The sequence below is a fragment of the Sminthopsis crassicaudata genome, chromosome 3 (assembly GCF_048593235.1).
Source record: "Sminthopsis crassicaudata isolate SCR6 chromosome 3, ASM4859323v1, whole genome shotgun sequence".
Classification (NCBI taxonomy): Eukaryota; Metazoa; Chordata; class Mammalia; order Dasyuromorphia; family Dasyuridae; genus Sminthopsis; species Sminthopsis crassicaudata.
In genome coordinates, this window is record NC_133619.1 from 615,051,209 (window position 1) to 615,067,745 (window position 16,537).

At 40.4% G+C, this 16,537-nt stretch overlaps 2 protein-coding genes across 2 annotated transcripts in view; one reads left to right on the forward strand and one right to left on the reverse strand.

Moving 5' to 3' along the window:
* LOC141564084 (protein-arginine deiminase type-1-like) overlaps positions 1-16,537 on the reverse strand; it is a 386,771-nt gene that overhangs the window by 163,431 nt on the left and 206,803 nt on the right. The gene's annotated exons all lie outside the window — the stretch shown is intronic.
* PADI2 (peptidyl arginine deiminase 2) overlaps positions 15,701-16,537 on the forward strand; it is a 63,306-nt gene continuing 62,469 nt past the window's right edge. The window contains exon 1 of the mRNA XM_074306101.1: positions 15,701-16,139. Coding sequence (XP_074162202.1) covers positions 16,048-16,139 — 92 coding nt within the window. The 5' untranslated portion in view covers positions 15,701-16,047. The remainder of the gene's footprint in view (positions 16,140-16,537) is intronic.

The window sequence follows — 16,537 nt, forward strand, 5'->3', positions numbered from 1 at the left end:
GCCTTTAAGCTGAATATCAGGGACCTCAATAATAATGGTCAATGAATATCCTTTGACAGAACTTGGATTGTTTATCCTAGAGAAAAGACTCAGGGGGACTTTTGAGTTACTTGAACAGCTGCCACATAGAAGAAGAATCCCATTTTTTCCCATGGCCCCAGATGGCCCAACTAGAAGCAAGTGAATGAAGATCCTAGAAGCAAATGAGGCTTTTTCTAAAAATTCAAGCTCTCTCCAACACTGAATGAGTTGCCTTAGAAGAAGTATGTTCCTATATTGTATTTAATTTATACTTTAACATATTTAACATGTATGGGTCAACCTGCCATCTGGAGGAGGGGGTGGGGGAAGGAGGGGAAAAGTTGGAACAAAAGGTTTGGCAAGTGTCAATGCTGAAAAATTACCCATGCATATATCTTGTAAATAAAAAGCTATAAAATAAAAAAAAGAAGTATGTTCCCTGCCTCTAGCGGTCTCAAGCAAAACTTGGATCACCTTTGTCAGGCGCATCATACAGAGGGCTCCTTCCCAGCTGTGACCTCTACGGTCTCTTACAGCTCAGAGGGTCTATGTCAGTGTGATTTGGCTTTTGGCTTCCCTGTTCATTGCACCCACTTGCTACTTCCCCTCTCCCTCTACCCCACTTCAATGAATCTTCCATATCCTGCATGTCAATACACCCAAGCCATGGCCAGAGATAGGAAACTTTCTGTAAATAATAATGGGAATACTTCCTTCCTGGGAGGGACATAGAGTTGATGGCAAGGAATAAAGAGGGGAGATGGGGATCAAGTTTCTGCACCCAAGGACCAATCTATCTGCCTTTTTTTAACCTACCCTTCACTGGAGGTCTCCCTGGGACAGTAGTGCCATCTGTTGAAGGCTGAGGGAATGACATTTCCCAGAGACCAGATAGTCTCTGTAAATAAAGTTCATAAAGTGACACCTTACTTCCTTGCTTGGAAGGACAAGCATTCCCTGTCCTCAAGTTGCTGCAGGGCTGAAAGGGGAAGCATAATCCCTGCCTTCAGGTTAGGATGTCCATTCCAACTCCTTTTTACATATGTGGAAACTGAGACCCCAGGAAGTTGGCTACCCTGCTCTAGATCACACCTGAAGTAAAGGGCAATGTCAGAATTTGAACTCGGATCCACTGCTGCCAAATCCCTTCCACTGCCCCACAGTACCTAGAGGACCAGCAGACATGATGGAGCCAGGGAGCACCATAGCCCAGCTCTCTCCCACAACTGTTCTTATTGTGCTACTGAGGTCTGCAAATCTCCCTTTTTAACAATGACTGAAATGAATACTTCTTGCCCTCGTATCCCTCAGTCTGAGACAGAAAACAGCCCTTGCCCTCACAGAGCCCTCTGATGAAAGGGCAGAAACTGGCTCCTACCCTTAACAAGGGTTTAGTCTGAGGTGGGAAGCCGGAAACAGAAGTAAAAGAATCCCCCAAACTCTTCAGCATCAGGAGCCCCTTGGGGAAAATCTGTGTGATTCAGTGGAATACTGAATCTTAAAGATGAAATATGAGAGCCCCACATGCTTTCCCCTGGAAGCCTAACCATTATGCAGGAAGTGAGGGGGGGGGACCCGAGGCTGAGGGGATGCTGGAGCCATGGAGGAGCTAATCCGCCAAACCAAGTGTGGAGAGAAAGAATCCCCCATCCTGCTGAAAAGGATGGCAGAAGTAAGCATCTAGGGGCTGCTAGAGCCTCCGTTGTCTACAATATAGGGATGTGCCGCCACCTGGTGGTCACTGCATTGGAACAACCCAACCCCAAGGAGTTTAATTGTAAATTAGGATTTTAGAGATTCTTAGAATCAAAGATCCCAGAATCCCCTAATTGGACAAGAATTCGTCGGCCATCTAAGCCAGCAGACAACTCAATAACAGTGACCCCACCAGCATCCCTGACACTGAGCTAAAGGAAAGGTCGTTAAATTTAGCAGCTAAGAGATCTTTGGTAAATGTAAAAAGAGCAATTTCTTCTGTTTAACAGGATTGCATGTATTTAACATGGATTACGTTGCTTGCTGCCTTGAGAAAGGGGGAGATAAGGGTGGGAAGAAGAAAAAATTAGAACACAAAGTTTTACAAAAATGAATGTTGAATTTTTTGTTTGTTTGTTTGTTTTTTGCAATTGGGATTAAGTGACTTGCCCAGGGTCACACAGCTAGGAAGTGTTAAGTGTCTGAGACCAGATTTGAACTCTGGTCCTCCTGACTTCAGGACTGGTGCTCCATCCACTGTCCCACCTAGCTGCCCCAAAAACTATCTTTACATATATTTGGAAAAATAAAGTACTATTGGGGAAAAAATATTAGAGAGAGAGAGAGAGAGAGAGAGAGAGAGAGAGAGAGAGAGAGAGAGAGAGAGAGAGAGAGCAATTTTAGAAGGATTGGAACCAGATTACAAAGGGTTAAGAATTGAGGGCAAGTTGAAGAAATGAAGGCAATGAGTGGCAAGTTTTTCTTGGACTTTCCTGATGAGAGGAACAAGCTTCTATCTGACCATACCACCCTCATTTTATACTTTTGTGGCAAAGTTTTCTTGTCTAGGGTGAGGTTATATTTCTAAATTAAATGTTTTTGGGTTTTGATTTTTGTTTTTTGAGTTTTTTGCTAAGGCAGTTGGGGTTATGTGACTTGCCCAGGGTCACACAGTTAGGAAGTATTGAGTGTCTGAGATCACATTTGAACTCATGGCTGGTGTTCTTATTCACTGCGCCATGTAACTGCCCCTTAAATTAAATGTTTAGTTAGCGAGTTAGCAGTTAATATCAATGAAAACAATTCTAATTTCTTAATGACAATTTTCATTCCAGTTAATTGAGTCTAATGCAAAAAGTAATTGGATTTTTTTCACATTTTCCCCTAAATCTCCATGAAGATTTCCTGTACATTTTTCTTCATTTTTGAACATAGAGGATTGTAGTTCACATGGACTTCATTCTTCTGGTTCTATAGGTTCTATATTTTTCATTTTTCTTTGCTCCATAAAGGTCTTCTCAAATTTCTTTAATCAGTATTCTTGTTCTTCTTAACTACCTCTTAATATTTAGTGACATTAAACAATTTATTTAATCATTTCCCTATTGCTGAATAGCAAATAATATGTGGAAATGGAAGCCCAGGGAAGTTTCCTGCCCTGCTCTAGGTCACACATGAAGTAAATGTCAGTGTCAGAATTTGAACTCAGGTCCACTACTGCCAAATCCAAGACCCTTCCACTAACCCACAGTGGAAGACAGGGTATGTGAAAGACCAGCAGAGATGATGGACCCAGGGAAACATGACAGCCCACCTCTTTCCCACAATTGCTCTAATTTTGCTACTGAATTTTTTTTCTGAATACATTTAATGCTGCTATTAAAAAAAACTGGATAACATGTGATTTTTTTATTGTATTTTGTAACACTAGGAAGTTATATTACTTACAAAAGAATCATTGGGTCAAAATTATCTTCCTAAATTCTACTGCTTGAATGGTCTTCCAAAAAATTCATTAAATTTGTTATTCTCTGAGCAACAAATGAGCATACCCCCTTTCCTGCAGCACACTGGGTTTTATTGCTTTTCATTTTTTCCAATTCCATTGGTGCAAGGTGGTGTTTTAAAATTATTTCAATTTGCATCTTCTTATTATTAGTGAGGTTCAGTATTTCTCCAAGTAGTTATTAACAATGCACATGTTCTCTTTTTAGAATTGTCTATTTACGGTTACAAAGGACTTGTGATGCAAAAGGCTAGACACATCCAGATAACGAACTGATGGACTCTGAATGCAGATCAAAGCCACCTTTTTTTCATTTACTTTATTTTTTCATGATTTTTTCCTTTTGATCTGTTTCTTCTTTCATAGCTATGACTAATATGGAAATATGTTAAACATAATTGCACATATATAACCAAAGTATAATAGGACTATCACCTCCTTCTTCAATCAACAAACATTTATTAACTGTTGCTACATTCCAGGTTCTATACTAAGCACAGGAGACACAGAGATAAAGATGAAAGCCTCTTCTTCAAGTTCACATTCACTATGCCCCTGTTTATACAGCCCAAGATCACCTTAGCTATTTGGAGGGCCACTATTGCCTTGTAGTCCACTAAGACCCCAAAATCCTTTTCAGGCTTGCTGCTTTCCCCATATTATACTTATAATATTTTCTTTGCTGAGATAATTGGGGTTAAATGACTTGCCCAGGGTCACACAGCCAGGAAGTGTTAAGTGTCTAAGGCCAGATTTGAACTCCAGTCCTCCTGACTTCAGGGCAAATGCTCTATCCACTGTACCACCTAGCTGCCCCCATAATAATGATTTTTAAAATCCTAAGCAAGGGCTTTTCCTTCACCCTTGTTAGATCCCTTTGGACTAAAGTCAGCTCAATGTTTCAGCCACTTTTGGATTCCAACTCTCTTCCAAAGAGTAAAGCTTCCTTCTAAGGCATTTGCCATTTGTACAAATCAACTCCATGACCTCTATGACTTTCTCAAAAATAAAAAAGCTATTTGATGAGTCTCCATACCACCTAAGGGGCAGTTATTATGTGGCACAGAAATAAATGCCAGGCCTGGAGTCAGAAAGACCTGAGTTCCAGTCCAGCCTCGGACGCTTATTGGCTGTGTGACCCTAAGCAAGTCACTTAACCCTGTTTGCCCCAGTTTTCTCATCTATAAAATGAAGTAATTGGACTAAAAGATGTCTTAAATCCTTTCAGCCCCAGGTTGTTATTGATCTGAGTCAGTGTGGATGATGGCACCAAAGCAGGAACTGGACAGGAACGGTCTCAGGGCAGGTGGAGTCATTTGGTTTCCCTAGAACTCCAAACCTACAAGGAAACTAGATGTTAACTGAAGCTAGACTAGGAGAGGTGAAGAGTACACAAGGAAATGAGCCTCGGGAGGGCTTTTATTATTATTATTATTATTGATACTGATGAGTTGTTTGTTTTTTTGCCTTTGAGAGACTTCCTAGGGAACTTTATGTTATGCACCTGGACTGTCAGGAACTGTTCTCAGAAGGCCAAGCAAAGCAATCAAGTGTCCAAAAACTCAGGGTCATGCTGTTCCCTTACCCTGGGGAGGAAAAAAAAAAACATTATGCAAATGAATTAGGTCTAAGCTGACATAACTTACTGGAAGTTTCTGTTCTTCCCTCCAGATCCCACCCAGATTGTTCCAGGGGGCAACTGCCATGACGCTCAGTTGGCCTCCACTAGCGCAAAATGAAGGTGGAATGGACCTCAGGGATGTACTCCTTCCTTGTACTCCTTCCTTATGGGGAGGAGTACACCCTCTTTGCCCTGGCCCCCACCCCTTTCTCAAGCAATGAGATCTGCATGTCAGGGGCTGAGAACCAGCAAGCCCAGTGTTCTGGTGAGAGTCCTGATTCAGAAACAGGGGTCTGGGCTCTAGTCCTGATTTTGCCTGAAATTTACTGTATGATCACAGGAAAATCACATCCTCTCTCTGGGAATCTGTTTTCTTATTGAAAATTAGGGAAAAAAGAAAGTTGGACAATAGCAGGGTCTGTGAACTTTAAAAAAAAATAAGACTTTTATAAATTTGTACATTCAAAAATATGGTTCTGAGCAGGCTTTACTGGACTGACTGCCCAAAGGGTCCAGGACACACACACACACACACACACACACACACACACACACACACACACACAAAGATGGAAGAAGTCCTAGGCCACAGAGAGCTGAGATCAGATCCCAGCCCTGAACATACAAGCTGAGAGATCTTGGGCAAATCCCTTCATTTTCTCATCTATAAAATGAGAGCTCTCTGAGGGCCCTTCCAGTTTTAAATTGAGATCTTATAAGATTGGCTGTGTAAAATTTGTGTCTTATGACTCCCTCACTCTGGTGAGAGGGTAGAAGAGGGGGAGTTCTTAAGAAGCTTAGAAGAAAAAGCCCATGGATTATATGAGGGTCAGGTAGCCAGTGTCCTGTGATGGTCAGGGGTTGTGGAACATTCAGATGCAGGTCACAGCATCTCCTTTCCTCCTCAGGGGGACGCTAGATTCCACACCTGTGACTGCTTTACATTTTTTATGTTATATACGTATTTATTTCCTCTACTATATTTTAAGTTCCTCCACTGGAGTGAATGGTATTACCACTTCACCCCTTGCTTATCAAATACAGGACTGATTGCAAAGGATCATGGGAACTAGAATTGAAGGGATGGTAATGAAGTGCAAGTCACTTTGATTTTACAAATGAGAAAATTTAGGTCCAGAACTGAGAAAGAGAGACAGAGACAGAGACAAAGACAGAGAGAGAGACAGAGGGAGACAGAGAGACAGAGACAGAAAGAAAGAAAGAAAGAAAGAAAGAAAGAAAGAAAGAAAGAAAGAAAGAAAGAAAGAAAGAAAGAAAGAAAGAAAGAAAGAAAGAAAGAAAGAAAGAAAGAAAGAAAGAAAGAAAGAAAGAGGGAGGGAGGGAGGGAGGGAGGAAGGAAGGAAGGAAGGAAGGAAGAGAGAGAGAAAGAAAGAAAAAAGAAAGAGAAAGAAAGGAAGAGAGAGAAAAAAGAAAAAGAAAGAAACAGAGAAAAAAACAAACAGAAAGAGAGAGAGAAAGAAACAAAGAAACAACAACCAAAAAAAAAAACAAACCCAAAGAAACAAACAAACAAACAAACAAAAAGAGAAAGAGAGGGTTGAAAGTCAGAAAGCAGGAAGGCAGGAAGGTAGACAGACAAGGAAATCTGCCCCCTAATATTTCCCTTGAAGTCTTTAAGAAGGCAGTATATTAGACTTCCAGCCCTTTTTCCATACCCAAATATCACATTTAGGGGCATCCACTCCAGCTATTTAAAGACTTTCTTAACATTTTCAGAACCCTGAAGCCTCCCTCACTCAGTGATCAGCAATAAGATCACAGGATTTAGCTCTAAAAGTACCAGTCCACCCCTCTCATTTTACAAATAGGGAACTGAGGCCCGGAGAGACAGCGTCTGCCCAAGAACCTTCTGGTAATAACAAAGATATTACCAAAACCAGATCTCTTGCTTTCTTTTCACTACATTTCATTTATTTGAGTCTCAATTTTCATCTCCATAAATTATGATTTTATGCAAAGTGAGGGGTTTGAGTGGCAGAACATTGGAGTATCATAGCTGTGTCATTGTGAACAAGTCGTTTCCTCTTTGGGGTTTGTAAATAAAAATCACAGGAGTTTCCTTGTGAGGAAATAAAGGAAGGAAATTTAAAAAGCTTAAAAACTCAGTTACTATTTTTTTTTCTCCTTCTAACAAACTTTGTCCTGGCCTCTAATGAAAGACAGAATCACACAGCCAGTAACAAAGCATGTTTTTCCTCTAATAATAGCACTTGATAGTCATCATGTCTTTTACTTCTCTCAAAAACTCTGTGAGGTGGACAACACAAATATGATTGTCCCCATTTTACAGATGAGGTAAGAGAAGCTAGGTGTGCTGAAATGATTTGACCTGCAATAAACAATTAGCTAATGATAGGGTCAAGATTTTAACCCAGGTCCTCTATGTACAAGTCTAGTCTGCCTTAAGCCCTCACATAAGTGATTTCCTTTTGTTCTGACAAAGTTTGATCCTAGCAGGATAAAACTATATGTTTGTCCACAACTCTTGTAGGAGGTAGATTGGATGGCTTCCAAGGGTCCCTTCCAACTCAGATTCTGGGATTTTGTGAGGTGGCTATGGAGTCTTGGTTCCATTAGTGTTCTGGATTCCTTCTACCTCTGAAGGTCAGTTCTGGGTCTCTTAACATTCTATGACCACAGAGGCAGCATTTGAGATGTTCCTCTATTAGCCATCACTTTCGCTACAAGACTGGTTCCTTTCTCTTTCCAGTCCTTTGCATCCTTAAATAAGGTACTTGTATTCTTGCATTGTATATACTAGGTATGTCATACTGGGTGACCTGTGACACCTGGCTTTCCCTTCACTGCAATACCTTTCATTTATTTGAGTCTCAGTTTTCTTCTCCATAAAATTACAGTTTTATGCAAAGTGAGAGGCTCAAGTGGCAAGAATATCTGAGTATCATAGCTGTGTCTTGTAAACAAGTCATTTCCTCTTTGGGACTTACAGATAAAAATCACAGATGTTCTGTAAGGAACTATTTGTGCCTAAATGTGATGATTTAAAAGGTTCAAGAGAAATAGTTTCTGGGAAATTGGGTCATTTTATTAATAAGGTCAGCAGATTTCTAATGAAAAAATAGTGATTTGGTTTCTCTCATACCAAAGGCAATCATGATGGCAGAATTCACAATGTATATGGTAGATATTCAAAGAAGGGCTGAGGGTGATATCAGTCACTCTGGATAGAGAAATTTTCTCATTCAGATTATTTGCAGCCTTGGGCTATCAAGCCAAAAGAATTTGTCTCCATCCAGGCTTTGAGGGTGCCTCTTGCATTTGGACTTTGCACAAGGCATCCTCCACAATAATAACAAGCATCTTTGATCCAGCGTTTGATCCTTTTCTTTAATAATTTTATTATTAGCCTAATGGTTAGGTTATCCTGAATTAAACTCAAAATGGTTCTTTAAGCTCTTCTCTATATAGATATAATATGTGTAGCCCCACTTCCCACTTAAGCCTGAGACAGTTTCCCTTAAGGATTGCCCTGTAATTATATGTAGATGTAAGGGAAACATAACTAGCTAAACAGATGAGGAAGATGTGACTTTAAAGGGTCAGAAAAATTTGAGAAAGGGGGATATGAGACAAGCGTAGACTTTTTAGTGACAGCCTGAAGATCGCCCCCAAATTTCAGGTATATGAGAAGCTGGAGAGCCTGACTTCCAGTGGCAATGACCCCAGAGGCTGCTAAGTAACCTCAGACACTGGACACAGCTCCTCCCACCTCCATGTACCCTGAATGATAAAATCATTCTCTCCTTAGCTGAGCTGAGGTTTTTATCTCACTCCCAAATCAAAAAGTTCATTTGCTCTAGAAAATCCTACTGCGTAATCTAATCTGTATTCACCACCAATTTCTTTTTTTTTACTGCTTACTTTGATAAAGAGTTTTACTAGCTACTCATGGTGATCTTTTGGATAACCAATGTATGGTGGGAAAGAGCTAAGATGGCAGTTAGATAATAGATATTAGATATTGCCCATGAGAGCAATCAAGGAAAGGCCTATTTATTCTGAACCCCTTATATTTCTAGATTTTTGAATTTAGTAACTAGATGTGATTCTAGCTTAATTTCCCTCGCCCCTTTAGAAATAGTAGCATGGGACATCATTTTACACTTCAACAACAATACTATATGAGAATCAATTCTGATAGACGTGACCATCTTCAACAATTAGAGGATCCAAATCAGTTCCAATTGATCAGTGATGAACAGAACCATCTACACCCAGTGAAAGAACTCTGGGAACTGAGTGTGGATCACAACATAGCATTTGTACCCTTTCTGTTGTTGTTTGCTTGCATTTTTGTTTTTCTTCCCAGGTTATTTTTACCTTCTTTCTAATTCATTTTTTCTTGTGCCACAAGATAACTGTATAAATATGTACACATATATTGTGTTTAACATATACTTTAACATATTTAACATGCATTGGACTACCTGCCATCTTGGGGAGGGAGTTGAGGGAAGGAAGAGAAAAGTTGGAACAAAAGTTTTTGCAAGGGTCAATGTTGAAAAATTGCCCATGCATATGTTTTGTCAATAAATAACTATAATTAAAAAAATATATTTACCCAAAAAAAATAGTAGCATGTAGGAGAGATCACCTAACCATGAAGTACTGGATCCCGACTGCCTAACCCAAATTATAACTGGTCATATGAACCTCCTCTTTCTTCTTACAAAGGCAGCAATCTCTGGCTTTCATGGAGACAGGTTCAACCAGATCCTAGATTATATCTACCCACCCTACTTGTAAATTGAAGCATATCCTTCTATTACAAAGCCCAACCACAAATATTCATTCTGCCCATGTATGGATAACATCTTGTTGGAAGAGATCTAAGATTTGGTCTCCTGGGTCCAATTCTTTTCCCCAATTAATACAACAGCATCTTGTTCTTATTCTCCCTCCTCACCTCCTATTCTTCAAATTCCTGGTTTTTTCCAAGACCTTTGCTTATTCTCTTAGTAATTAGAACTCTTCTACTCCCATGAGATCATTTTGTATAGATTTTATGTTTCCTTCCCTTTGAAAATGTTTCATTCCCTGATGCCTTGTCCAACATGTACACACACACACACACACACACACACACACACACACACACACACAGAGTAGAATGGAATCTTGGATTCTTGAATTTTAATATATACTTAGTCATTGATTGATTAATATATTGTAGGGTGAGAGAAACTAATCATATGATTTTATTATCTTCAACTTGAAATCTTAAAAAAATATGGTTTAACTCAACTTTATTTTACTATTATATATGCTTTCTTGAAATGGAAATTTATTGTTATGTATTTTGAATCCTCCTGATTGTTCTACTGGGCACATGACAATGTCTTGTTTTGTTTTTATTTTCCCTTTCTGTCTTGTTTTTGTCTTCTGGTTTTTTTTTCTTATTTTATATTTAGTTCAATAAATACAAATAATAGTAAAAAAAGATAATATGGTCTAAATCCATTTATCTGTCTTACTAACTATAAGACCTGGAGTCATTTAATGTCATGGAGTGCCAGTTTCTTCCTCTTTCCAATGAGGAAGCTAAGTTCCATGATTTCTAAGGTTTGAGGGGCCTTTAATGCCAAGATGCCTTTCCTCACATCTGGCACTTAGCCAGAGAAAATAACCTGTAACAATACGAATTTTTAGATAAATATATAGATATAACAGTAGAGATTTTATGATTTCATTGGTATAAGCAGGGATGCTGTGAGACCAAAATGAGATAATGAATACAAAACATTTTGTAAATCTTAAACAGTCAAGATCTAAATACTAGCTATTATTATCATTATTAATGTATTGTTACTAGGTCTCCAGTATAATAATAAAATCATTCTCTGAGTCTTCTACTGCATTCTCTTTGAGCTCAAACAATGCTTATAAACAATTTAAGGGGTGTGATAGTAAATATTTAACAACCAGGCTTTCTACCAAAAGAAAAATTATCACAGGCTTTTAAGTTTAACCTAAATCCCAACCCTTTCTTAAGTCTTGACAATCAATAAAACAATTCAGCCAGACCTGATTTATAGCTATTACCTAATTCTGTAGAATAAATATTTACAATGAAAATTTAACAATGGGCACTCTTTCTAGTATGTCACTGGTCTAAGAAACTTCCTTGTAAGAAAATTTCCTCTTTTCTTAGGAAAAGCAGATTGTCACTGCTCCGCTGTCTGATGGTCTCAGAATTGCTTAGAGCCCTGAAAGTAAAAAGTAAAAAAAAATTAATTTTGAATAAATTGTATCAACTCTGATTCACTTCACTAAAGAAAAAAAGTCATACCCAGATAATATAAAAATCATTTCTATTTTTTTGATGTTTTGATGTTTTTTATTTTTTAAATCATATTTGTCTTCCTAATTCCATTTGTCTTTATTCAAAAAGGATAGGATGTTTTCAGGAACCCAAACTAGTGAGGAAACAAAGGAGCTCAGAAGGATCTTTAGATGAGGCAGCAAAAAGAGCCATGAACTTGAAATCATACTGCTCTAACTCACAAATATAATTTATTTTATTATTATATATGCTTTCTTGAAATGGAAATTTTTGTTATATATTTTGAATCCTCCCTGGTGTTCTACTGGGCACATGATAATGCTTTCTTTTGTTTTTATTTTCCTTTTCTGTCTTCTTTCTATTCTGTATTTTCTTTTTTAATTCAATAAATAATAATAATAAAGAGAATGTGGTCTAAATCCATTTCTTTGATTTACTATGTGTCCTGGGATCATTAAATGTCATGAAGTGCCAGTTTCTTCCTCTTTTTAATGAGGAGATTGGGTTCCATGATTTCTAAGGTCTGAAGAACTTTTAATGTCAACATGCCTTTCCTCACATCCGGCTTTAAGTACATTTTGCCTGTATTTTATCTCTCCTTTCCCCTGCTAAATTGATAGCTCCACGTGTAATTCGGTTTTTTAATTGCCCATAAGCCCTTGCCTGTTAGCTTTTAGTAAATATTTGTCCAACAAATAGACAAAAGCATACATGTATTAGTCAGGGACTAGAATGGGGGGAAAAAAACAGGTCCTTAGAATAATAGACCTTACCCAGGGAATCACAGAATCCTGGAATTGCAATGGACCTGAGAAGTCATCTGGCCCCTATCTCTCTCATTTTATAGATGAGGAAATTGAGACCTTCCCAAGTAACTTTCCCTAGGTAGCACAGCTGGTGGCAGAAATAGGTAGAATTCAAACCCAGGTCTTTTGATTCCCAATATAGCACTCTATCCGTTACATCACAGTACCGCCTCACTCTTTCAGTGCTATTTCTAACAGAGACAATTCTTTTTTGTTCTCCTTTTCCTCTTCTAACTTTTTCTAAAGCAAACCCTGAATTTCCTCTTCTGTAAAATGAAAGAATCGGGTGAGACAAATCAATCAACAAATAAACATTCATTAAGCACATACTATATTCCAGGAACTATATGGCAATGGATCTATAAGGTCACTTCTAGCTGTAATATTCTGCTGTTTGGGGTGGGTATTAAGGAGAGAGCAACTCTGAAAACATCCTAGCTGCTGAGGGCTCTGCTTTCTCCTATTTGGAGAAAGGAGATATACTTAGAACCTATCGGCAGACAGCACTCCCACTATCCCTGCTCCGTTACTAAAGTCTTTAGAATTCATGCCCTTGAGGATCATGAGACTTGGACTGAATTTCTGGGATGCCTAGACTAAAGTGTAGCTCTGATCAGGGTCATTCTTCCCATATTCCAGATTGTCTCTCCACCCAGCAGTGCCCAGAGTCCCCACCTGTCACACGCCTTTTCAACAAGTTGCCCTCAGGATATCACAGAGCTGGCTTTAGGATGACTAATGGGAATAGAAGTCTATTCCTGAGCTCTACCCTTGGTGCTGATCCCCCCAATCATCTCTCCGCCCCTCTCCTTCCCGATCCTGAATCCCAGCATTTCTAGTAAACTCCCACCTCTTCCCTATGCCCTCACCCCGTCTGAATATCCCATTTCCTTACTGAATCATCTCCATATTGAAACTCCCAACCCCTTGATGAGCTGTGATCCCTTCACCAAGCTCCAATATCTTATGCTGAACTGTTTCCATACTGAGTTCCATACCTTCACTGTAACTCCCACTGAGCCCCATTCATCTCACTAAATAGCCATCTCTTATCCTCTGAGCACGCTTTTTTTTTATTAAGTCCAATGCCCTTACTGAACCCCATCCCCTCACTGAACCCAATTACTCACACTGAGCCCTCCCTTTCCCTCACTTAGCCCCCATCTCCCTGACTATGAATTCCTGTCCTCCACACTGAGTTCCCAATCTTGGCACTTTGCCCCCATTCCCAGACAAATGATACTTTAATCTCCTTTCAATGGTACTCAGTAGAGACCAATCCACAAGTTGACCATCTGTCAGAGATCCTTTAAAAAAATTCCTGGGTTGGGTGGATGGCTAGTACATCTAGATCTTTCCACCGCTGAGATTCTGTGATTCTAAGTGTGGTTATCAGTCAAATCACAGAACTAAAAGTGGATAAAGTTTCAAAGAAACAAATTTAGATTTGTTATAAAGATAGAAAATAATTAAAACTGTCCAAAAGTGGAATGGACTGCCCCAAGAGCTATTGAGCTTCCCATCACTAGAAGTCTTCATAGAGTTCTCCATAAGGAGTGTGAATGATCACTTGACTTGCCCAGAAAATGCATCAAATTAAGACCATACAATAACATTATCTATGTTAGATTGTATGTTTATTCATTTTGTTAAATTTAAATCTTGTTCTGGATCCACTTCGGGAGCTCTACTAGAAGCCTTTGGGCCTCTGGCAATGGTATAGGTTGGTGTAACGGGTTTCTGAGATCCTTTCTAACTCTGGGGAGACTGGGATGGGAGGCTGGATTGAGGGACTCAAGAAATACCTGAAAAATGTATCCCCTGTTTAACCACTGCTCATATTGTTTTCTGTCCCACCCCCACCCTGAACACAATTTTCTATTGCTACCAGATCCCACTGGAAGCTTCCTGCCAGAAAACATGATTTGGGGAACTTTGAGGCTCAGGTCTTCTTTCCAGGAATCAGGACGTGGATGATAATAGTTTGGACAATACTAAAAATAAATGAGCAATTTTGTTCTCAGATCACAACTAATGAAATTGGCTACCCTCCTCTTAGCAGAAAGGTGAGGGACTAAGTAGGAAATGGTACACAGTGTGGATGCTGTTTTGCCCAATTGGTTTTTGGTTTGGTTTGAGTTTTGGTTACCAAAAAAGCATTAAATGGATACCCATCAATTGGATAATGGCTGAATAAATTGTGGTAGATGAATATTATGGAATATTATTGTTCTGTAAGAAATGACCAACAAGATGATTTCAGAGAGGCTTGGAGAGACTTATAAGAACTGATGCTGAGTGAAATGAGCAGAAGTAGGAGATCATTATATATAACAACAATATGATTATATGAAGATCAATTCTGAAGGACGTGACTCTTTCTAACAATGAGATGATTCAGATCAGTTCCAATAATTTTGTGATGAAGAGAGCCATCTACACCTAGAGAAGGACTGTAGGAACTGAGTATGGACCACAATGTAGCATTTTCACTCTTTCTGGTATTGTTAGCTTGCATTTTGTTTTCTCAATCAGGTTTGTTTGTTTTTTCCTTTTTGATCCAATTTTTCTTGTCCAGCAAGATAATTGTATAAATATGTATACATATATTGGATTTAACATATATTTTATCAGGCATTGGAATACCTGCCATCTAGGGGAGGGGGTAGGGAGGAGGGGAAAATTTGGAACAGAAGGTTTTGCAAGAGTCAGTGTTGAGAAATCACCCATGTGAGTTGACTATGAACCACTACATAAAATTCCCAATCCCTCTATTTTTGTCTGCCTACATTTTTGATTTTCTTCAATGGTACACTATTCCAAAGTCCGATTCTTTTTGTACAGCAAAATAACAGTATGGACATGCATACATATATTATATTTAACATATATTAGTCTACCTGCCATCTAGAGGAGGAGGTGGGGGGAAGGAGGGGAAAAGTTAGAATAAAAGGTGTCAATGCTGAAAAATTACCCATGCATAAAATTTTTGTAAAAATTAATTAAATTAATTAATTAATTAAAATTTGAAAAAAAGAAAAATTACCCATGCATGTTTTTTAAATAAAAAGCTATAATAAAAAAAGAAAAAAAAACCAAGCTGCTTATCATTTCTTAGCACAGTAGTTAAGTTATTCCAGCGCAATCACGGCCGCTTAGTCAGCCATTGCCCAACTGAGGGGCATCCCCCAGGTTTCCATTTCTTTGCCACCCCAAGGAGAGCTGCTAAAATATTTTAGAATACAAAGGTTCTTTTCCTTTTTCCCTCATCACTTGGGAAATAGACTTAACGGTGGGATTGTAGAGTCATCTAACGTTCTTTTAAATCTGTTGTTGTAGAACAGTTATGGGGGGAGAGGGGAGAAGACAATAGGAGGCCGGAGTGGGGGCGGGTGTGAACGGGGGTTGCTGGGTGTGGGTAGCAGTGGAGGAACAAAGGAGAGAGCGGGGAGATGAGAATACTGGAGCTCGGTGACTCACTCACGGCCCCGCTCCAACCCCCAGGAGAAGCTGCTGTGCTCCCGGAGCCGAGCAACTGCGGATGGAAGGTAGCCAGAGCAACTGAGCTGCTGCCGCTAGCGGGACTCTTCGGCTCGTCGCCCCGCCCCCCGAGGGGCAGGGCCAGATCTGAGGACCAATGAGACGGGAGGTGCGGTGGGCGCCCCGCCCCCGGCTGGTCAATGGATAAGGCTCCGCGCCGTGGGCCTGTGGTCAGTCTCTGGCTCTGGCTCACCTAAAGCAGGTAGCGGACCCAGCAGCCAGCGCCCGACCCTCGGGAGCGAGAGCGACGAGGATGCCGCAGGAGCGGACCGTGCGTCTGCAATACGGGAACCGCATCGAGGCGGTGTGTGTGCTGGGCACCCGGCTCTGGGTAGATGTCCACAGGTGAGAGCGGCCGGCCCAGACACCTGAGCCGGCACCGAGAGCGCTCCGATCACGGGGACAGCCGCGTCCCGCCTCCCTGCTGCTGCCCGGTCACGGCCTCTCCCCGCACCTCCCCCACTCTTTGCCCGCTTCCCTGCCTCTCCGCCATCCTCTCCTCAGCTTCGGGAGCCTCCTCCGGCCTGCGCCCCTGCCCCAGCGCTGCCCAGCTCCTTTCTACTCCACTACCTCAGATCCTCAAGCACCTACCTCGTTTCTCTCTCTCCATCCCAGCTCCCGAGCCCCCCTTCTGCGGGTCTCACGGTGGCGGGTCCGGGACTCTCGCTAGCCTTTCTCTTATATCTGGCGCTTAGCACATGGCCTGGCACGCAGTAGGTGCCTAATAAGTGTTAACTGGCTGA